This window comes from Cebus imitator, unplaced genomic scaffold (assembly GCF_001604975.1).
Source record: "Cebus imitator isolate Cc_AM_T3 unplaced genomic scaffold, Cebus_imitator-1.0 Scaffold585, whole genome shotgun sequence".
Lineage (NCBI taxonomy): Eukaryota > Metazoa > Chordata > Mammalia > Primates > Cebidae > Cebus > Cebus imitator.
Window position 1 is genome coordinate 821,154 of NW_016107900.1, and position 25,079 is coordinate 846,232.

Sequence of the window (25,079 nt, forward strand, 5' to 3'; positions counted from 1 at the left end):
AAAAAAAAAAAAAAGAAAAGAAAAGAAATAAACACCATGGCTTCTGGTAGAAGAGAGATATGTGTTCCTGGTAGAACATATAATTGTGGTAAAAATGGCATAGTAGTCATCAAACATTCAAATCTCCTGGTCATTTAAATGGGAATTTTAAATTTAAGCTAACTAGAGCATTTTCAGATTGTAGGTACATGTGTTTTGCAGAAGCAATCTATGAATTATGAAGTAGTAATAATGTACTTACCTGAATCTATGTGAGATAAATGAAAAAGGAGAGGTATTCCTTTCCTTCCTTTTATACAGTCCTTTAAACCAGTGTTTCACACCCCAAACTATAATTTCTGATTCTCACTGCAGGTGAGAAGCAGACACAGGGGAGAAGAGTCACCAAGTTGATGAGAGTAGCAGGGAGTCAAGGTGTTAAAAGTTTGCCTAGCTAGTTGGACAAATGCTACTACCCTCACTCACTCCATCTCCGAGAGCTACTTGTTGAAACAATCATCATTTCTACATCTTCAAAATCCAGTCTTTTCATAGGTTAAAGATATGCTTAATGGTAATGAATTTGACTACATACCTATTTCTTAATGACCATTCCTAAAAGGTTGGTCAGTTAGAAGAAATTTCAGTAATCTCGATGTATCCTGATATTATACATTCAAGAGAGCCATAGATAAAATAGTTTGACCACCTTTGACCACTGATTCTTCCCCATCTCCCACGTCCAATCAACTGTTAAGTTCTACCAAATCTCTCTCTAGAATGCTCCTATCCTTCAATGCCTCTCCACTCTCACTGCCTCTACCATAGTTCTTGTCTCTATCATCTCTTACTTGGATTTAAGTATAATTTTCACATACATTATGGTCTTTTTACATACTGTGATTGTATTTATAGCTCAGAAAAGCACTCCCTTGCTCAAAGGTATTCAGTGAGTCACTGCTTGCCAAACAAAAGCCAAATCCTATATGCTTGAAGTCAAGGCTTCCTAGCCTAGCCCTCCTTAACTAATTGTACAGTCCAGCAAATTATTCACAATAACTATTTGTTTAATGACTATAGAACAAACAAAAATCCCAATTTACTTACAAACTGCCAATTGTTTTGCTTTGGAATATATTGCTTTTACATATTCACAGCTATGCGCTTTTGTCTATTGCTAAACAAGTAATGTGTAAAAACCATTGTATTTAATCATTTTTAATGGAAGGAAAATTCATTTAATTTAAATCTAATATTAGCTAAATCTTTATGGTTAGGTTGAAGTCTTTTGGGTATAAAAAATTCAGAACATAAGTAAATGTAAATATTTTTTGAGTGTTAATTTTTAATTTATTTCTCCTAAACCCTATTCAGGTTTCCTTTTTCTCCTAGTCAGTGATTTCTTTTATCAAACTATAGAGACAAAACACATTATCATTTAAGATTAACCATATTAGCTTCAAAACACAAATGTCTCAAACAGTTTTCTCCATTATGATAAACAGCTTAAAAAATAAGTCAAAGAATGCTTAATTTTGAGAGTAGTTTCTATCTTAGAACTGATCTAAAAAAAACTTATTTTGCTTATCAAATTACAATTTGATGAACCATGACTAAAGTATTTTGGTCACTGGTAAATTGCTTCTAGTAAAATTACTTTCAGTCTGTGCCTGCATCATGGTATTTATCAGCAACAATGAACACAATCTCTTTTCATAGGAAATACAGACATAACTTACTCTGACAAGAGCATGATACACAGTATCCCCCATTATTCATGGTGGATACATTCCAAGACCCCCAGTGGATGCTTGAAACTGTGGATAGTACCAAATCCCATATATACTACATTTTATTCCTATACATATGTAACTACCTGATTTATAAATTGGTTACAGTAAGATATCAACAATAACTACTAAGTAGAACAATTATAATAATATAATAAAAGTTATGTGAATGTGCTATCTTTCTCTCTTTCTCAAATTATCTATAGTACTCACCTATTTTCAGGCCATGGTGAATCATGGGTAACTCATTCTAAGGAGTTAGAAACCATGCATAAGGGACAACGAATATATTCAATTACTGCATACATCAAATGAAAAATTTAACACTCTCACATGAAGTGATGTGCACAGAGGTACAGACTGAAAAACTATTCTTTAAATTCATTTATACAATCAACATTTATTGAGCATCTGCTATGTGCCAGGCACTGCACTAGAGGATAGGAAAACAAAGAGCAGTCAAGATACTTGCTTGCTAAGAGATAATAATAAAAATCAATTACTTTCCAAATAATTAAATGATATAAAATTATAATAAATGCTTACCATTATCTACTAACAGATATCATGTTCTGTAATTCACAAAAACCACAGTAACAAAACAACTGTCAACTTTTTTCTCTAATCCATAGGGTATCGGTTCATAGCATATAAGCACCAAATAAAAATAAATAAATAACACCAACTGTCCTTACTATTATTTTAAAGGATTACTTGTTCCAGATCAGGCTATCTGCAAAGCTAGATCAGCAACCATACAATATTCACTATTCAAACATATAATCTGCAATTTTAATTATATGAAAGAAAGTCAAAACTCTTGATGATGTGATGGTACATCACACCATTTGAAAAAGACACACCAATTGCATCTATCTACATGCTTCAGCAATATTTCCATGAAAAATAGATTAATGAGCCAAGTCTCCAGTCTACTTAAAACCAAACCTTTGGTTCCAGTTCCATGAACTTTTGCTTAGCTGTGAATCATTCAGAAATGACTACATGCACACACCCTCTGTAGGAAAGTGATCATAATGAATGAAAAAATCACTTCAATTTGGTGACAATAAGAGATTATCTATTGGACAATGTATTCATAATCTAGTGTCATCCATATACTTTTCAAAATTCTATTTCAAATATTTTGTAGGTCCACCCAAACTAAAGCTAGATCAGACTATTAATTAACATTTTTCACTTTCAGACAAGAGAAAAGCTCTGATATAATCACATCTAACAAAGAGAAATCTAGTTAAGATTTTGTAGTAAGATGGTCTTTAACACTAATTTGTAATGCAGTTGAAGAAATGGTATTTTAAAAAGGAAATATTAACATACGTGTTAAGACTGGGTTAAATTATCAAATACAAATGTACACAGATAGAGGAAAAGTTATCAGGCGTTAATATCACATTCTCTTTCAAGGTAAATGGTATGACCAAAAGAGTGATTTCTAAGGTTCCCGTCAGTTTGCAGATTGAAAGAACCCTGAGTGAGATAATTATGCTCATTCTAAGATGTCAAGGTCTTATCTCATTGAACAGTAAAAAGTTCTATATTTTTGAAAACAGAAAAAAAGTGAAAATAAAAAATAGTACAGGGCAACTCGTAAATGATTAGCAAAGATCAGTCAGAACTTTTAGAAACACTTGCAGTGAAAGACTTAAATGTGGGAAGCAAGAAGGGACTGCAGTTAGGTGCAGAGGGATCACATAAGCACAAGTTAAGTCCAGTTGCCCACATACACTCAACTGAGCTCGCCACTCCACTTCATCATCCTCATATTTGGTTCTCTAAATTTTAGTTCTCTGAAGCACAATATTTTCCATCTAAACCTTTTAAATTTAAAATACCATCAGAAGACCAGGTGTGGTGGCTCATGTCTGTAATTCAAGCCCTTTAGGGGGCCGAGGTGGGAGACAGGGGGAATAGCTTGAGGCCAGGAGTTAACGGCAGCCTTGGCAACATAGTAAGATCATGTCTCTACAAAAAATAAAAATAAATTAAAATACCATCCAGCCCCTGCACCTGCCATAATAGGAGGCAGACAATGTCTAGAAAGTTTGGTAAACAGATCTGAGATCAGAACTTCCCTGGATGCACCTCCAAGTTTGGAAATGCCCCTTTTGAGGCCATAACTTGCTGAAGAATCAAGTTTAATGGTCAATGACTGTTAACTGTTCCTATTTCACTCAATAGATGTTAAATGACACTCAAAATTTCAACATTTGCTCCCTGGACCTGCCAAAGACCAAAGGCTAAAGTGCATTAGCAACAACTACATAATCATATGCCATTGCTAGCAAATTCTGTACTATGTTTTGAACATCTTTTTAAGGTTCTCAACAACCTGTATTATTCGAATTTCCAGAGACAAGCAAGGACCTTCTAATTATTAACTGTTATTTTCTGGTAGCGTTTATGTTTAATCTGATTTTGAACAGTCTTTGAATAAACTGAAAATGTTTTGAGAACGTAGAAAGAAATGTAGAGTCCTTTGAAATTTTTCTTCAATGCAATAAAATGCAATCAACATCAACAAACTTATATTATGCACACACTTTAGTACTTTTTAAATGTCTCTGATAACAGTGGAGTGATTCTGAATGATTCTGCTTGTTGCATCAAATTTTATTAAGAAAACTAATTTCATGATTTTATTCAAAAGGTAGCACTATTACTTAATTAACTTTTAATAAGAGACTTGGGCTATGAGAACGATCTCAAAATCACCTGCATTTTTAAGAAGAAAAAATAGAGTTTTTAAATAACTAGCATCTATGATTTTACTCATATCTGTATTTTATATGATTCAATTATAATCCCAGTATATGCTTGCAAAATCGATGTAATCAAAACAATTGTGCCTATTTTATAAAATGTAGGTCACAATAAAAGCTCTAATAAGAAAAACTTGTTTTCATGACACTTTCAGTACAACCCCAGATTATAATTCTGTCACTGGATAATTACATTTTTAATAATATATCCAGGAAATCATTGTTGCAAGGGCTGATAACTGTCTATGCAATGTTTATTATAATTTTCAAGAACAAAACTACTGATTCAGAGATTAGATTAATAAATATAGTTTAGTTATAGGAATGCAAAATTTATAGAACCACTTGGGTTAATTGGAACATTTTCTACAATGCATGTGTAAGCCTAACATGATTGTGTTCAATTTCAACTAGAGTACTGTAGATAGAATAAATGACCTCCTAAAGATGTCCACATCTTAACCCCAGGAATCTGTAGATATGTTGTTACATGGCAAAGGAGACTGAAAATGTGATAAAGGTTACGAACTCTGAAATAGGGAGAGTGTCTTGTTTTATCCATGTAGCCTAATCTAATTATATGAGTCCTGAAAAATGGAAGAGGAATGCAGAAGAGTGGGCCAGAAAGCAGTGTGAAAATGATTGAACCTGCTGTTGCTGGCCTTAAAGAGGGAGAAATGGGGCCGGAATGCAAGCAACCTCTAGAAGCTGAAATTGTTCCTTAGCAAGATGATAGGAACCTTGGTCCTACAGCCACAAAGAACTGAATTTTTGTCAATGACAGGAATGAACAGGAAACAGATTCTCCCCTAGAGCCTCAGTTCTGCTGACACTCGACTTTAGCCCACTGAGACCAGTACCAAAATTCTAACCTGAAAAACTATAACTTAATATGCCAAGCATAGTGGCTCATGCCTGTAATCCCAGTACTCTGGGAGGCTAAAATGGGAGGACAGCTTGAGCCCAGGAGTTTGAGACCAGTCTGGGTAACACAGCAAGACCTCATTTCCACAAATAAAAAATAATAATGATGAGCCCAGGAATTTGAGACCAGTCTGGGTAACACAGCAAGACCTCATTTCCACAAATAAAAAATAATAATGATAAGCCAGGCATGGTGGTGCGTGCCTGTAGTCCCAGTTACTAAGGAAGCTGAGGCAGGAGGATCGCTTGAGTCTGGGTGGTCGAGGCTGCAGCGAGCCTTGGTCATGCCACTGTTCTCCATCCTGGGTGACATAGTGAGATCCCCATCTCAAAAAACAAAACAAAACAAAACAAAACAAAACAAAACAAAACAAAAATCCTGTATGAGAATAAATGTGTGACATTTTAGGCCATTTGTTTGCAGTAATTTGATATGGCAGTAATAGAAAAGTAATACATAGAAGTTTGGGTTTTTTTTTTTTTTTTCATTGAGTACTTGCAAGCAATTAAGCAGTGGTGGGATAATGTCAGCAGGAAAGTACTAAACATACTGACTGGGGTAGAAGCCTTGGAACGTACTAAAAAGAGTAGGCCAGCTACAGCACTGTCCATGGTAGCTAATTACTATGGGTGGGAAAGGTGTGTAATCAGTGATGGTGTAATAGTGCAAGGAACTACGGAAACATCAGGAGACAATGAAGTTAATCCCAATATAATATGAGCAAGTAAAGATAATTGCCTCAATATTTTCCTTCAATTTCACCACTTTACAGTATGCAAGTAAAGCTTTCTAACCTCTTCCTATACCACCACCCAAAAGCTTTTCCCATCTACCAAACTCCTCTGTTCTTCTAAACCCAGTAAAGTATTATATAATTAATAAATGGCGTGAAAATAGCAAAAGTCTATAAAAATGAAAAGGCATTGGAGAAATTATGAGCTTTGAAATCATGTGGCTCTAAATTTGAATTCTGGCTCAACTTCTAATTTGATATGTAACACTAAGCAAGTCAATTAACCTCTCTGATCTTGTGTCCTTATTCATAAAAATAGGGAGAAGATGTACCCTTACAGGGCTTTTTAGGAGGAACCAAATTAAGTGCTTAGCACTTCTATAGTAGAAGAAAATAAATTGTATTATATTTAACTACACTAAACCAGGATATATAAAATTTGGATTAAATATGTCTAACGAAATTTAGAGTATCTGTTTGTTATACATGCTAGATTAAAATTTAATCTCCTAGAGTTCTTAAACTTCTTTTTATTTTTTTTGGTATTGAAGATAAGTTATTTCATTACTCCATTGAAGTATATTGTAAGAACTGCTCTCCAATAAATTGGGCATGTTCTTGCCTTGGCATATCATAAATTTGGGGAGAAAATGGGTAAAAACAACAGTTACCCTCATCATAGTAAGTTATGCTGGGAAAAATATTTTAGTATAATTAGAAACACAATATAATTTTAATTTAAACTGAGATTCCATCTTACAGTTTGAGATCAAATTATTACTACTTGGAAGGTAATATATGTACCTTAGCGTGCTATAAAACGCCTAAACAGCAAATTGTTCCCTGTCCAATGTGAAGAATGGCATTCCATTCTTGTTGTTTAAAAAAAACTATCAAGTTTAAACATAAATTGCTTCATTTTCCACCCTATGCAATAAGCACTTTAAAATGTGTTACCTACCTCCAATTTAAGTCTCCTCATTTAGTCCAGACAAATTTTTCTTCTGCAGTGTTTTCATTGCCCTTAAATCCATTATCAATATTGAAAGTACAGTAAGCAAGAATTTATTGCAACTGTTTGTCTTGGTTCTGAATTTTCACAGCAGTAGAATAAATTAAGCAATTTAATTGTTTATGAATGAAGATAGCATGGAAGGTAAAAAATAATGACTTGAATGATTGCAAGAACTATACCCCTAATCCTCAGCAGAGTTATGCCTGGCACATAATAGACAATTGAGTAACTGCTGAATGTTATAAACTTAATATACAAAATGATTGAAAAAGAACTGAGCACTTTCTAAAATAAATTACTCAGTAACTTCTTTATGTAATGATTCCCTAAGAATCTCAGGTTTATACCACCTCTTTCTCATAGTCTTGAGGAAATAAAGCAATACACCATGGCAGCCATATCAATCTAAAATGTTATCATGTATGTTGTTTATAATTCTTAACTCTTTAACTGCAAGACATTAGCACAAATACTTGCCTATCCCTATTACTTTCTCACCCTTCCCTCTCCCCAAGTGTGGCTGTAATTAAATCTCAACTAAATATTGTAAGTTTCAAGTAGAATATGTGAAATTCTCAGTTACTCCATACTTCTCCTGATGGTATGGACATTTGAAATTCTGCCTCTCTTCCCTCTGTAGAAAGTGGTTTCTTTGCAGTGGGGGGAGGGATTACTTGAAAGAAATACTAAATATAAAAATGAATCTAGATAATTATTGACTGGTGAATGTCTTTGAAATATCTGAAAGTGACAGAAACACTAGCTGTCTGTCTCGCAAGTGTCTTGTGTGCAATATTTTTCTGTTAACATTAAATGATTTCAAGAGGTCTTTTAAAAAACATACACAATAGGCGTTAAAACAAAATTTTACCTTCACTTGCACATGGCAGGCTTCCTCAGACTAAAAGATCTGAAGAAGCTAAAAGAATAAACACAGACAATGAGGAGCAAGCAATCCAATCATAAGGCCTTCAAAAAGGCAATTTGCAAACTGTAAATTCACTAGGGGCCAGTGTGAATCCTATAATTAAAAAATAACATAATCTCAGGCCCTTTAAGACAAGCAGAGCTTCTTCTTAAAGGAAGAGAACTGTCTTCTAGTTGGACCCCATGTGGAGCATCACATTCAGATGTGGTATCTTATATAAAGATTAACATGAAAAAACCATCCATGTGAGGACAATCCAGGAGAGTGAAGAGTCTGAAAACCATGCCACATGAGAAGACACCCAAGTGTGTATGTTAGGTGTATAGACAGAATACATTTTTTTCTATAAAGCTCTATAAGGCTGTACTGGGAACAGGAGATAAAAGATACAAAGAGCTGATTTTGCTCAATGCAAGGAAAAGCTGTCCATGAACGAAGGGTGCAGCCTTGCTGAAGTAGTGAGCTTTTTGTCACTGAGAGTGTTCAAGAAGGACCTGGAATGTCATCTTCCAGAGGTGTCATGGAATGAGTTCCTGCACTAAAGGGGGTTGGGACTTTCTAAATGACCCCTAAGGTCACTTCTATCTCTAGGATTTTCCATTAATAAATGATAATCTAGTCCTTCTGCAAGCTCAGACAATGCAAACTCCCAAAGAATATGCCACAAAAACTGCAGACTAATTTGTCTTGGGTGTTAGTTGTGTTCTTTTTCCACATAATTTTGTTAGATTGTTCATATGTAGTAAAAATAAATTAAGTAGACACAAATAAGTAAAAGTTCATGTTTTGAAAGCAACTAAAATTTTTTTCTATTTTGAGATTATCAACTTAATAAGTATTTTGCTAGATAAGAAAGATTTCTCTAACCACAAGGTTGTATTTGCTAAATTAGAGGAAAAAAAGATAATCTTAGGGGATAGAAATATGTCAAATTTAGAAAATGCATATTTTTATTATGTCTGTGCTGTGAATCACCTACAGACAAGGAGCATTTTTACAATACATTCACCCTTTTCTCAGGAAATTCCAGGTATTGAATTTTATTGAAGCAATTATAGTAGCAATTGCTATAAAACACTGTGTTATTGGCATTTACTATAAAACTATTTTTTACATATTAAACAAAATAATCATAAATAGGAAGTTAACTGAACGTAAGTGCAAGGACTAAAGAACAAGTCTAGTTCACTAACATTCATTGTCTTTTATATTGAGAAAGGTAACATTCTAAGGAAAACATCTCACAGTGTCTGTCTTGCTAGAATTCACTGTTATACTTCACTGGTTAATTCTTACCTAATTGCCTTCCTCCTTGCCACACTATTATTATCAAAACTCACTGCTGGAAAAGAAAAGATAAAAGGATCACTAGTGCTAATTTTGTTCTATTTCAGTGTGCCCTTAGCATCTAACAAGGCATTAACCCTATAACGTGAGCCTGAAGGAACCATTTGCTGTTTTAAAACAGTGAATACCTAAACACCATAAAACCACTTAGATGTGATTGCCCTTTCAGCTTTATTAATTTAGGCAAAATGACAGAGTAATTTATATTGTTTGCACCGATCAAGGGCAGAGTCTTTACTAAGGCAGTTTACACTGGCCAGGAGATCCTCCCTCAGGCTAAGGTTGAACGTCAACCTACTGTAGAACAGAGTGCAAAGCAAACACATGTCACCAAGTACTCAATTTCTATCAAGACAATCCCTTCAGAAATCCACATGGATAGCACACAACCCTACAAGTGCTCAAATCTAAAGCTGAAAAAATATACCTACCCAATAAAGACTATTTGGTCATCAATCAATCCAGAGACTAAAGCATTATTTTCCTGAATCTTTTGTATTTAAGATACCCCACTTTTCTAGTATGACATTATAGCAAAAATTTTTAAATGCTATATAAAATGCTATTTCTCTTAATATTGCTACAAATACTATAGTCTTTATCATAAAGAAATCTTGAAAATGTTGGGACATTTCAACTGTCATTCAAGTTCTAAACACACAGAAAGAAAACAAACATGGACTTTAAACCCACAAGGAAAAAGATAAAATAGTCTTTCTGTTCAATGTTTGCAGTAAGTAAAATATTCTCTATTGTAGCTTTCATTAGCATAGCAGTACTGCCCTATCTGTAGCATCAATGGAAGAGCTGCAGTGAAGCAGCACATACACTGGGTTTAGAAAGAGATGGTAAAGAGCCTTTAGATTTTTCCCACACATGCTCAATCAATCACTGTAACACATTTTTACTACAACCTAAAATACTTTATATTGGAATTTCCGTCTTTGACAAAGTACCCAAGTCTTCAATGAAAACCACATCATGTATATTTGACAAAGCACAGTAAATAATGATAAAACATTACAAACCAATACTGATGCTACACAAGCATACATACAAAAAGATCTTATATCACCTGTAAAGAATTCTATATTCAAAGTAACACTTTAAATACTTATACATGATTTTACAGGTAAGTTTCCTATATATCACAATTTATTGAGGAGTCAGAATTTACCTAATCCATTTCAATGCAGAGTTTAGACCCAAAAGACACAAATAACCATTTAAACCTATGTGTGCCAGCCAAACAATTGTGAGACCAAATATAATGTTACTTGACCCAGTAATCTAATTTAGTCTGTATTGTTTTTAAAGTGAAATTATGCTATACTTAAGTAACATTTTGTGTGTAAATGTGTTGAGGAATATAGAGAAGTACTGATGAGAAAAACATGTTAAACATGATGTTTTTATTTTTGGCCAAATGAGGCAATGAACTGTGATCTAAAACGATCAAAAACTAAACAATATATTTTAAAACCTGATTTAAACTCCCCAAGCTAGTCTTGCTACATTTCACATATATTTCTATCTGTGCATATTTATTTGCTATTAATTCTTAATTAAATATAAATAAAAATAAGTTAAGACCAATTCAATAATTTAGAGTGTTATAATCTAAAAATAGTCTGTTACAATGTCAAAACACTCTAGCCTATTACAAGCTCTTCAAATATATTTTTCCGTTCTACCTACGTGTACAACCAACAACCAAGAGTCAACATGCAAGATCTATGATATCTTGTAGGTTCTGTCTTGTAAAATCGATTCGCTCATATCATCAGGTCAAAGAGGTAAGTACTTAAAAGGAAGAAAGTGATTAATTTAAAATGTTGTGTTGAGTTGTATCTGAGTTTGTGGCTAGTATAAATTAATAAAATATGGGCATTTATTTCACCATCTGTAAAAATTGACAAATCGGCTGCAATAAGGGTTGCAATTTGGATTTTTTAGACAATAAAATATAGTAGGCATATGAGAAACATTAATAGCCGTTATTAATTGTAACCTAGTGATTTTTGTTTTGGTTTGTTTTTATAATAAAGTTGCTTTCGGTAAATCTTTAGTCTTTCCTTGCCAGCTAAGATGCATAAAGTCAGGAAGCATCCTATCTTCTCAAATTATTTGAAAGAGCTCCATTAACTTGTCACCTCCATTAACTTGTCACTTCCATTAATTTGTGCTTTTGACAAACACAGCTTTTGAAAAACAAATGTAGCTGATTTCTTTTTACAAACTAGCCTTTTTTTTTTTTTTTTACTTCATAGAAAATAAAAGTTTAACACCCAAAGAGATAAAAATAACCTGGAGCATAAATGAAAAGAAACATTAAAAAAAAGTCTGAAAATAAAATGATGACAGGATTTAACTCTGAAATAGCCTAATTTTTCAGCACTTTCCAGAGAATTGCTTCTTTTGGACTGAGAGCATAACCACAGTTCCTCAGCATCCGAAAGCCTTTCAAAAAGCGAGATAGATATCATTGTGCACCTCAACCTCACATAAAACAAAAACTAAGTTAAAAAATGGTAACTCACCCCAGTTCTAAATACATAATTAACCTAAGCAGGAGAAATTTTCCACATCTTTCCTACTGATAAATATTAATATACATATTTCCTACTGATAAAAAATTTTAAAGGAACACTCAAATTTAAGACATTCTTTTCAAATCTTTTTTTAAAAAAATATTAGGTTTTCCTCCACCAAAAAGGATCATGAACAACACTTTAAAAGAACGTTTTATTATATCTCCTGGATTTTGCCTTCAAAGCCACATTGCAAATTTAAAAAGATTTTCAAAAATTTTGAAAACTTCTAGAAAGACTTCCCAATGCACTTTAGTACATATTTACTTAAAATACATTTTTAAAACAGACATTTGTAGAATACTTTTTCAATCCCTATAATGTAAGTGACTGCTCATAGAGATAGAATTTGCACAAATTCAAGCTTATACTTGAGAACTTGAATGATAAAACTAAAAGATGTAATATCAAGCATATTAATATTCATGCACAACTAAAGTATTAAAGTCTCAATTAAAAGACTCATTTTCTGATCAATGTTAACTCTGTTTCTAATTCATGAAAAAATACTATAGAGCTATTTCCATATTTAACATACCACCGTCAATCACCAGTTTTTTTTAATGCCATTACACAAAAGAAGTCACCCTAAGTGTTTTAGATATTCAAAAATTCAAACAAATACAACATACGTTAAAGATTAGAGTTCTTTTGCAATTTCTTGGTTATACCTTTGTACTTTCACATTGGTAATTAGATTACGAGAAAACACTTTAAATAAACGTAAACTTTAGGAAAACAAAACAATGATGAAATGTGGGCATGCCAACATCTTTAAATGTAATCAAGCTTGAGGTTTTTAATCCTGTGGGTTTCTGCATGTTGCTTTTTGGGGGTTCCCCCGCCCCCATTTTGCCACAAGGTAGGCTCATGAATGAAATCCCACTTTAATATCCTATTTTCTCTCACTTACATGTATGCTGGAGAAAGTGGAGTTGACCTGGATGTTTTAAGCACAGGAACTGGGAATTTCCAGATAGCAGGAGAGCTCGTTTTCCATTTCAATGGCATGTTGTCACCACGGTACTACAATAACAGTAAAGAGCGTTTCCATAACAGACTACCAACTAGGACTTCCATTCCACACTGTACTGACAGCAGTGGCTGCCGCGGAGAACAAGCAAAGGATTCAGCCAGTGCCCTTAAACCGATGCTTCCAATCTGTAAAATAGGGCTGCAAGGAACCTCCTTAAATCCTTCTGTCCCCTAAAGAAATATGATGATTCTATCATTCCAACTCAACAATAGTGCCAGAAAAGCATTGACTGCAGTATGATTTTTTAAGACTGCACTGTGCATACCATACAATTCGGCTTTATTTAATAAAAGCAGCTAGGATTTTTTTTAAGCTTGCAATACCATTGTTCTACCTTAACAGGGATACTGCAGCACTGTACTACATTCTGCACCTATTAGCCTGATTTCTGACCAATAGTAGCAAGAAAAAACATAGATAGGTTTCATATGAAAATGAAACAACATACCTACTCAGAATACACTTGTCATCCTCTGAACAATCTTCTTTTGAGCTGCAACAATACAAATGGGATATAAACCTCAGCATAGCCTTAGGCCACCGCTAATAGAGATCAGTGACTAAATTCAGCAGCCTGCTTTCCTCCTGTGCAAGCTCTGGCCACACAATACAAGAATGCCATTATGGGAAAAGCCCGTTTCAAAAATTCCAGTCCCTCTGTTTTCCAGCTAGAAGAAGGCAAAATGTAAGAACAAATATAAACTGCTGCAGAACTCTGCACGCTCTTCTAGTAGCTTCTGATTCAAGTTGCTCTCCTTTCCCTATTATTTCCAAGCTGGGATGAGCAAAATCTCATACATTTACAACATGCTGTGGTTACACAAACATCACTCTGTCTTCTGCAGCAGAGAAGTACAGAGTAGCATGCTCTTAATAGCAGTCCTCAGAGGGACGCTATCAACAATCTAATTCAATGCTGCCCTCCCCTTCTCTCCCTTTTCCCCTCTTGTTCACCCCCACTTACTCCTTCCCTCCCTCCCCCACAAACAGCTCACAAATTGCCTAGAGGAAAGACCTAGGCTGCTAGCCAAGCAGGTGTCCAGCAGGGACCACTCCAAAGCTTAGCAGGGGGTCCGGTAACCTTTAGGGATTAGCAATTGTCAAGGAGCTTCAAAAATTGAAGCTGCTGTCAAAGGCAGCTTGAGGTATTTCATGAAAGCAAATAAAGGGTTCATCTACATTGTTTCAAAATACTGCCAGAAAATAGTATTGTAAATGCCCTGAAAGTGACTTTTAAGCTTCTGTTTAAAGCACCAAAACAAATTCACGAATTTTCTACACAATTCTAAAAAGTGAAAATAGGTTAAATGAGTACTATGCTGAACTCTTTATTTACAGGCTAAAGAATTTTACCCCTGATATAGGCAATTCACAATCATAGTACCCTTCAGCTTCTACCTAAAAATAGAATTATCCATTTCCATCAATGCAAGCTTAGTAAAGGCAGACCACGATTGACATGAAAGCCACTACCTATTTTTAAAAATCACTGCAGTGACAAAGAACTCATATTTACTTTCAAGTCTGTATCCAAACAATAAACTCATGCTTCCAATTTAAATAGTTGACTTTCAGATAATCTTTCCAAATTATTCCTAGTTTTTAAAGATTGATATTTAGTCTCCTAAGAGGCTTTTTCATCTATATTTTAGAAGCACAGATGAATGTTTCCACAGTAAGGAACTATTTTCAAAAATTCCAGAATACCAAATTTAATATATGAGAAACACAGCGTGAAATCAGCTAAGGTAATCACAAATACCTTCCTTTTAAGATACAGATCAATATCAAGGCAAGAAGACAAACTACTATTTTCCTGTGAAGCACAGAACATATGTACATGCAGTATTTACATATATATATATATATATATATATACACATATATACATGCATGGAAAGAGAAAGCTTATTTTGAAAGATTGACAAGTAAATGTGGACTCTGTAAATATTAAAATATGTCAACCATCATTGCCTCATACACAATTTTTGTTCAACCTAGCATACAAAGGAAACAGCCCCCCAAAACCAAGTCAAGCAATTTAAAGTTTTAAATTATGTACTCCTTTTAATACTCACACACAAAACGGACTCATAGAAATCGTCAAAGGAATCAGAGAAAGGAATATTTATCAATGCATTAGTAGCCAAAATATATTTTAAAGTTTGTTTAAACCTGCCACTAATATGCATAAACTATAGTCAATATTTTACATTAGAAGGTTTTCTGTAATAATCGTTAGTGCTTATAAAGCAAAAATGCCCCAGGTATAATCAGCAGGGGCAACTTATTTGAAACCCAAAGAAGGAGAAATACACACACAAATGTACACACACACACACACACACACAGCCACACACAGGTATGAACATATCAAGTTTGAAATGTCTCATTCCACAGTAAGTTTCAAATAAATTTTCGAAACCTGAAGCATTTGAAAACATTTAAAAATATAAAACATAAAACAGGTATATATCATGTAGTAAGGAGGTGATGTTTTAGAAAGGAGATTCAATCATTTTCCAGCTTATGAAAATTTTACAAAGCAGTAATTGCAAATGTTACTTCACCTTCTGATAATAAAGATCCAAAAACCTGTGTAAAAACATGGCAGTGAAGTGTTTCCAGCAGTTTATCTGTTCATAAAGACTTCTCAAATATTGGTGAGTAGAAAACAGGCAAGTTAAGGTAGAGTTTTTCAAATTCTCAAAAAAGGGAACCACCACAAACAAGTGAAGATCACTTTACTGTAAACATTCAAGTTACTATTCTTCTATAAACACTCAACTGATTCAAAAAACCAACATATTTTTTGTCTAATTTCATTAGGCTCCAAAGAAGCCATCTAATACTATGAGTCTTCTATGTCAATTTGCAGTCTAGATTCCTTGCAGACTTAATATTCAATATTTGTTTTTGTGGTACTCCAATAAATTGAATATTTGTTCAGAGTGAAAAGAAAGTAAGACTGCCTCCCTACACCCAATCCTCAGCACTCAAAACACCTAAAAACCCTAAAAGCATTATGTTTTATGGTGGAGACGTATATATATATACTCAGTTCTCACTTTTCCCTTAATAAATTAAGTCACTTATAATTACCTTTCATGAGCTGACAACTATTATGCCAAAGTGCTTAAAAATAATTCCTTTAATCAGAAATACAGTTCATGAACAATACTTTACATTATTAATTCACTTAACAACACTATTCCTCGCATATCATTTAGAGATAAACTTCAGCCAGGTAAAATAATCTCAATTACAAATCAGCAGCATCCAAACAAATCAATTATTACTACCCTGGTAGAGAATCCAGTCATAACTATGGAGTGTAATTATAATTCCCATTATATTCTATAACTAAAAATGTGTTCACCTATGGAATGAACAAAAATGATTAACCATATATTTTAAGTATAATTTTATGCAGGCTCAGTGTCCTACTACTTTAATATTTAGAATAGTAAATGTCAAAAAGCCCTTGGTCACATCATAGGAAACACTTATTTTGATTACATAACACTTGATTTTATTATATACAATTGCATAAAACAGGATAGAAAGACAACACACATAAAAGCTCTTCAATGCATTTTATGAATATTAACTAATCAGTTAAAAAATACCTATGAAAAGCATATTTCAGAGATGTAATAAAGGACAATGATGGGTCTTGGCCAAATCTACAAAAAGAGCCAAATCTTATAACACAGAATTCCCTGGCTCCCAATGTAAAAGGAGAAGATTTTTAGAAATTTAGGACTCTAAGAATTCATTTTTCTCAGTACACTCATTGTATAAATGAAAACACTGAAACCCAGAGAAGTTAACTTGCCCAATGTTATATCACAAGCTAGAAGCAAAAGAGGAACTAGAAACCAGATTTCGATCTCCTAGAATTCTTATATAATCCCTACTGTTCTTCCCAATGAAACCATTCCACAAGATGCATGTTTCTATTTGAAGTGAACCACATTCTATAAACGTCTCAATGTATTCTAAAGAAATGAGACTACAAAGAGAGAGCAACTCCTCCAATTATATGTTCACTGAAAAACAGAAGTGGGAGAAAAATCAAAAAAGAAAAGCTGTGCGTGAAGAGCCACTTCCAAATCTAAATTCCAGAAGATGTTTAAGTATGTTCAGGAGGAAAATATAACTTAAGCAGTCATGGTATGAGAGAAAAGGAAAATATATTGCCAATAGTCTGATATTTTTTCTCGATGTAAATGTTCCTAAATAACTTTGTAGTAAAATTTAATTTGATGACTGACTGCTACAATTTGTCACCAGTACCACCTCACCAAATAAAATAAACTAATGTATCATGTTTCTAATCTCTTGGTCCATTTTTTTCCTGATGTGCCCTAAGAAATTTTACCTACTTTTTCATACAAGTTTTGGTTAATCTTGTGGTAGGTACAGCTAAAGAGTAATAGCCTTAGCCAGAGTTTGTATGAACAGGCACTGTGTAATCTTTTCAGTTCTGAAATGTCTCTTCAGACTAATCTAAAATATCAATGTTATTCACAATGCTCAGACAAGACTGCAGATCATGCCAAATTTTGTACTTTGTTTATATTCCACCAATCAGTAAAAGTACTTGGATAGCAACCAAATAGGACTGTTAAACCCTTTAAAACACATGAAAAATTCTGGACAGCAGAGAAAAATTCTTAATATATTAAGGGTTCCTTCTTAAAGGAAATAAAATTGTTCACATTCATGGCTATGTACACTTATATACTTATGTGCATGTGTGTTTGTGTGTATCTTTTATACACACGTGTAACTATATATATTTGTGCATGTGTGTGTCTCCTTTATTTGTTTCAGGAAATTATCAGAGACGTTAAAACTTTCTTACTAGATATTCAGATATGTAGCCTTGCCACAATAAAAAATGGAAAATCCCAGATGTTTCTTGAAGACAACTACACTGGAAAGTATTACGTTGGAAATTTCCTTAACAGAACTGTATGAAACCTAGTAGGCCAACAAAGAATATGCAAAGACATCCCCTTTTGTAGCATAACTATGTCTTGGATTTATGTTAAAAGATATCAAGCAATATAAATGAGTCAAAATAATCAAACAATACAAACAATGTTATGCAGGCACACATTCATGTATATGCATAGAGAATTTCTCACACCATGATGGTGTAAGCAATGTAAAGGGCAGTATTCTTCCTATCTGTAACATTTCCATAGGTTAAGAAGAATGCCATGTTGGACAGAGAGAAAAGAGCAATAAGAGGAGCTGGCATGCTGAAAAGGCAGAAACATTCGGTAATGGGTCCAAAGGAAAAGACAATAGCGGTGAGGAAAGTAATGACTGGCTGGAATGGGAAAGGAAAGTCAGAGTGGTAGTAATTGCTGATGTTTACGTAACACTTTTTATAGTTGGGGGTCAGATGAAAGAGGTTATGGGGCTAAGATAGGAGCTGGGGTGGGTGAGCAAAAATACAGAGAGACTGAGAAGGGAACAAAGTTCCAGTTGTTGCAGGCCTAATGATCCACAGACTCTGACTACCTTCACTCTTTCACGAAAGCTGAAAAAAGGAATAACACTGAATGGGAAATTCAGAAGTTCTTGCCCTTCCTTCTTTATTTTGTTTTCTGGCACTATCTTTACTCTTTATGTTTTTCTTTTTTTTTTTTTTTGCTCTTGTATGCTTCAAAGTGTTCCCATCTGTTTTAAAAAAAAATGTTTTAAATTCCAAACCAGGATGTTTGTGTATGTTTGGGATTGTGATAGTGGAAATCGATGGTTTTTATTTTATTTTATTTTATTTTATTTATTTATTTTTGAGACAGAGTCTCATTCTGTTTCCCAGGCTGAAGTGCAGTGGCACCATCTTGGCTCACTGCAACTTCTGCCTTCCATGTTCAAGCAATTCTCCTGCCTCAGCCTCCTGAGTAGCTGGGATTACAGGCATGTACCACCGTGCCCAGTTAATTTTTTGTATTTTTAATAGAGATGGGTTTTCACCATGTTGGTCAGGCTGGTCTCAAACTCCTGGCCTCCAGTGATCTGCCTGTCTCGACCTCCCAAAGTGCTGGGACTGCAGGCGTGAACCACCATGCCCAGCAAATCAATGCTCCAAAAAGACGCCATGCTATTACTACAGCTTATGCTATAGCTATGTTACTTCATCTGCCCAAGATGTCTTTCTCAAATTCTGATGTGTCCTTCAAGAAGGAATCCCTGAATCTTTGTATCTCGGTAATTATGCACCATTCCTGGCCCATTGGAAAGCAGTTGGTAAGTATTCATTGAGTAAATTTAAAGGGAAATTTACAAGCAGAGGAGTGATTAAATCAGAATTATATATTGAAGCCAGAATATATCATGAAAGATCTTTAAAATACTGTTGTTAAACATGCTATTACCAAAAGCAGAGGCTAAGAGGAATATTTATCTGTTAGTTTGATAATTTTTGGCTATAATCTTCTTAAAATGAAAAAATATATAAAGACATAATATCTTATTAAAAGTAAGCATATATTAAAGGAAATCACCCAGAATATGCATACTTTCTTAAATAAAACTAATCATTCCAATAAAAAAATATCTGCTTTCATCTGAAATAGTGATCACTTACCTGTTTAGTCATCTCTCAGCAACTTCCTAAGTATCTCCTCAAACTACTTTGGGTAAATAAAATAGTCAAGCCATTGTTAGCTTTTCTGATTGAATCTGTAAACTTATCAAAATAAAAAGCCACGTAAAATATACAGTGCAACTGAATAGTTTAGAATATGGCTTTAGTGAATGAAAATATATTCATATGAAGCTTTCAAAATAGTTTCACTCGCTTGTTTTAATTTTAGTAGCATCAAATATAGAAATAAGACTGCCAAGATTACATGAAGACGATGTAAGGAATACTGAAACCTTTATATTTGTAAATACTGCACTATTTTGGTAAGAATAAACAATTTCTAATAATGTTTATTTATGATGATTGAAAAATTTTTCAGTAATAAGCACATCACCTACCAAATCTCAAAAGACATAGCAGTTAAACAAATTCAATATTTGCTATACTCTATATTATTTCAGAATTACCTATACTTTTATAAAAATCTGAATTTCTGAAATACTTTTAGAAGAGTATATTTTCTTCAACATCCCAATTTTACACTCATGAAATAGTGCTACTACCTTGAAAAATGTATATTTACATCCAAAAAGTTATTATAACATTCACATGTGCATCATAAATGTTATAACCAAATATGAGGCTGGAAGATTTCCTGGTTATCCAATCTCTTCATCTTCCTATTTATAAATCTTGGTTAAAAATACACATAGAGGCCAGTTGCAGTGGTTCACGCCTGTAATCCTATCACTTTGGGAGGCCAAAGCAGGTGGATTACCTGAGGTCAGTAGACCAAGACCAGGCTGGCCAACATAGTGAAACCCCATCTCTACTAAAAGTACAAAAAATTAGCCAGGTGTAGTGGTATGTGCCTGTAATCCCAACTACTTAGGAGGCTGAGGCAGAAGAATTCCTTGAACCTGGCAGGTGGAGGTTTTGGTGACCTGAGATCACGCCACTGCAATCCAGCCTGGGAGACAGAGCAGGAGTTCGTCTCAAAAAAAAAAACAAACAAACAAACAAACAAAAAAAAAAACTTATAATCAAAATAACGTTTTGTAACCAGCAGCACTTTCACAGAAAGCAAATCATCCTAATGACTAATTAAGACTATTTTAACACTATTTAAAATTTCCATGAAAAAGAGCCGTTTATATTCAATTGCTTTCATTTTTTTACCATTTTCCAGGCTTAATCATTAAAACTGAATTTCCTATGTATATGGCCACAGAAACTATTGTTGTCTAAAACTAAAAGGTTTTGACCAAATAATGAATGAGAAAATCTTAAACTTCAAAAGAGTCTCAATTTCAAACTTGAACCTTGTGACCCACTGCCATAACATGAAACCCAACAGTTTTCTTAAAGATGTCCTTATAGTCATGTTATTTGTCCACTATGGCACTATCCAGGAGACTTAGCAACCTGGTCAATACTTCTATTTTCATGACTATTTCCAGATCCTTTTAGTTTTCTAATTTAGAACTCTTCTCTTTGGCGATTTTAAATTCTAACAAACAGCTACAGAGTACAGAGGCAGTTATACTGAAAGATGCCAAGTGTATAGTCATAGGTCTAAATTATAGACTCTAGCTGAAATGTATGTAATTTAAAATTGCTATCCCTGCAAACAGCAATTCAATTAAAATTCTATGATTTACAACATCATTAGCACATGCCACATCAAGTGTTCATGTGTTGTAAAATAATCACAGCATTGTTTTTACATTATGTTTAACTTTTATTATTTGGATGCAATGGCTATCCAATGAAAGGGAAATCATTTCTTTTCCTTTATCTCATGGTCTATTGCTAACTAAAGTAAATATCATTTTGAATAAAAACAGAATTCATCTTCTAGGTTGAATCTAGATTTAAGCTAGAGGTAATCTAAATCTGGGTTTCCTGACTGCCTTTCTATGTCTGTCTACTTCAAAAAATAAGTTCAGAACCACTTCACGTTTTCAAAATCAAATACATCTTTTAAATCAGTTACTTCTCATGGATTTCTGAAGCTACACAACACTGAGTAAAATACACTTTCCATTTAGCTAGCATATATTTATTTATTCATTCCTTATTCAGCTGGACTGACACTGTTGAGCATTTTTATGAGTCTTCCCTTACAGGGTCTAGCCATTTGTTTAAATTTCTATGACACTGTTCAGAAATTAAACAAAAATATTTACATTTAGGGGTTTCTAGAAATACCAGTTTTTCAGATTCAGATTTGTAAAGCACAGAACAACATAACGTGCATTCCAAAAACAGGTAAGATCAAGCTTAAACTGATACTTTAAACAGGGGAGAAGCACATTTATTAATTAGGACCACACTTTCACATCTGTTAACTAAAGTGCATTGATTTCAACTGAGATCTCCTTAGCATATTAGCCATTACTGACAGGGTAAGATCGTCTCCTTGAACTTCACAAATGAAACCAATCAACTTACTATGCCTAGCCCAAAACCTGTAGAAAGGAGATACATGCTGAGTGAGTTATTTCAGTCATCAATAAATATCAAGAACTTCTGACTTTGCTAGATGTTACAAATATATAAAAGAACACATGTTCCCTGGCCACAAGACCATTATAATCTAATCAGTTAGACTGGGTATACACACAGGAAACACAACTGAGTCTAAACACATTGCTACAGTAAACATTTAACTACCAGAACAACCCTGAATAGCCTAGTTTTCTATACAGTTTTTTAAATTACTTTAAAGTAAAAACAACTGGGGGAGGTTGACTATTAAAATATCAAAACTCACTTATTGTTCACCTTTTGGGAGAAATCTTTCTGCCCCCATGTCTAAAATAGATACAAACATTTATAAAATACCTCAAAGTCACCATAATGCACAGTAACTATTGTGATATGCTTCAGATGTACATACAGCAATGTGTTCAAATAATATCTGTCATTCATCACTCTTGCTTGCCCCTTGCTCCCCACTGCCCTGGTTAATATGCTTTGACATGGAACACAGAAGTTGCTGAGAGAAAAGTGGCTCCTTTCTTTATGCTGCAATACATACACCAAGAGAAAAGTTATTTACCTTTAAGGCAGATGGACTCAAAGATTAGTGTGCATAAGAATCACATGAGACGATTATTTAAAATACAGGTATCTGGAGGTGGGGCCAGTACTCTGCATTCTGAAGAAGTACTACAGCTGATTATCACACCAGGTCTACTAAACTATTAGAGAAACACTGCTTTAAAGTCAAGGTTGCCAACTGCTGCTGAAGATCCCTTAGCCTATAGTAGGATTGTTTTCTTTCCCAGTCCCTTGGCCTTCCTTAGCATATGAGCATTAGCTGCTCACCACCAGTTGTCATAGCAAACTGCACAGCCATTATCTTGCCCTCCCACACTCCAGATCCTTCTAGGTCTGGGAGCATCTGAAAGTAAGGTGTCCAGCTGGCAGACAGATAGGCAGAGGTAGACAGACAGATGCAAAGTGGGAAACTGTGAGATACAACAATTAGAAAACAAATTATCTTGATTGTGTAAAGAGATTAAAATGTTAAAAACTTGTTTCAAACTTTTTCCATGAGGAAGAATGCAAAAGAGGACAGAGCTAGACATCTGTGGTCCAACTGCAGCTGTGTCCCTGATTAGCTTTCTGACCTCCAGTGTTATCTTCTCCCATCTGTAAAATAGGGAAAATGCTGCTTTCCTTGCCCATCTCACAGCGTTGTCATGAACACCAAATGAATTTATGTTTGTGAAAGCATGTTGGAAAATATAAGGTACAATACAATGATGTGTGGTATTTTTAACAGCATGATTTACATATTTTTCCTAATAAACACAGTGCCCTAGACATTACTGTAACTATACTTGATAACTGAATATCTTCTAGTATTCTCAGGGTCTTTCATGAAAACAAATTCGCATTGAGAAAAAAGGTGAGGAAAAATGCAGACCCCTGGACATACCCCAAGGTTGATTTTTTGAATATATCCTTGAAATCGGCTTGTTTTAATGACAATTGCCTCCGTCTCCTGAAAGTGGAGTCCAAAAAGAAATCTGGTTAATTGTGGTTTTACTGTATTTAGTTCAAATTTTTTAAAGCATACCCTGACAATATTTCAGCTGTAAATTAATAAACCATATTTATAAATCCTGAACAGTTAAAACCACACAGAACAATTTTAAACTATGTAAATTAACTTTTAAAAACCCTTAACAAGAAAGCCATAAGATCCTATTTGTTTTCAGAAGCTCTCTTAATGTCTCAGAAAGTCTGGGATAAAGATTGGCATTAAGTATAACAATTATTGGCAGTTGATCTAAAAGACTAAACTAGCCAAATTTAGACACAAGGAGACACTTTTCCAGTAAATATATACTCGCCCCTTGGAACAATTTGTCATTTTGTAGCTTTTTAAGCCTAAAGGTCAATTCTTTGCTGATATACTGCTTTGCCATAAAAACCTAAAAGCAAATGACACATATTATAAGCTTTCAGAGAACAGATGGCTAATGTTCTTCTATGTTCATTTACTACCATTTTCTTTATTTTCATACTGCTTGTAATTAATAAAAACATATAAATAGATATACTGTCTCCTAACCAGAATATTTGGTTTTTGTTAAGTTCTGTCATTTATCTAGCTCATTTGGGCTAATACAAAAAGCAATGTTGGATAGAGATACTTCTGGTACTGTCTCAGGGATGCAGTTTTAAAAATAGAGACTACTACAGAAGCACTGCAGTATATGCTGTTGACAGTCAGCTCTCTTAAAAAAAATTAAAGTAGGCTGGCAGATGTACGATGAGCTCTAATACAAAATTTCATTTATTTCCTTTTATTTCATTTATGTTGTTATCAGCATATAGAAAGTAAACATTAGTTTATTTTGAAAAAACATGAGCTCAGGTTGTCTTGGTTTTTTTCTGAGTCATCTCATAGGCATTATTGCATTTTAAAATTCATAACTATATCAAAGTCATAGTTTAAAGGTATCTTTAGAAAGACCTTGACAAAGACCTTATCCAAAACGCAATATAAATCTAATGACTTCTTATGAAAAAAGGTAGGTAGAAAATATTTTATTTCTTTTTTGGAATGATAAATTCAAAACAGCATCTCCTTAATGACAGTACTATTTGAAAGTATACTTTTAAAATGCTATACACATAAACATTATTGTTGAATGATAAAAAGCTACAATAGGTCAAATTCATATTTATCATGTTTTACAATTAAGTCTCACCAAAAAATAACAATTATATTATTTCTTTGCTTAAAAATGCATCAAAATGTCTTTAAATACAGCTTATTTTATATTCCTATTAATATTATTTCTTTTCTTTGTGCATTTAAA

General features: G+C 33.8%; 1 protein-coding gene across 8 annotated transcripts in view; it reads right to left on the reverse strand.

Moving 5' to 3' along the window:
• Window positions 1-25,079, reverse strand: part of KLHL13 (kelch like family member 13) — a 196,721-nt gene that overhangs the window by 57,012 nt on the left and 114,630 nt on the right. For 3 of the 8 annotated variants that reach the window (XM_037734206.1, XM_037734205.1, XM_017516414.2), the window contains one exon: window positions 23,687-23,752. The exons of 2 other annotated variants lie outside the window; for them this stretch is intronic. In XM_037734206.1, the coding sequence (XP_037590134.1) occupies window positions 23,687-23,752 (66 nt within the window). Of the gene's footprint in view, window positions 1-13,004; window positions 14,062-23,686; window positions 23,753-25,079 lie in introns of those variants that run through there. 3 more of the 8 variants (XM_017516413.2, XM_017516418.2, XM_017516412.2) reach the window with 3 other exon arrangements.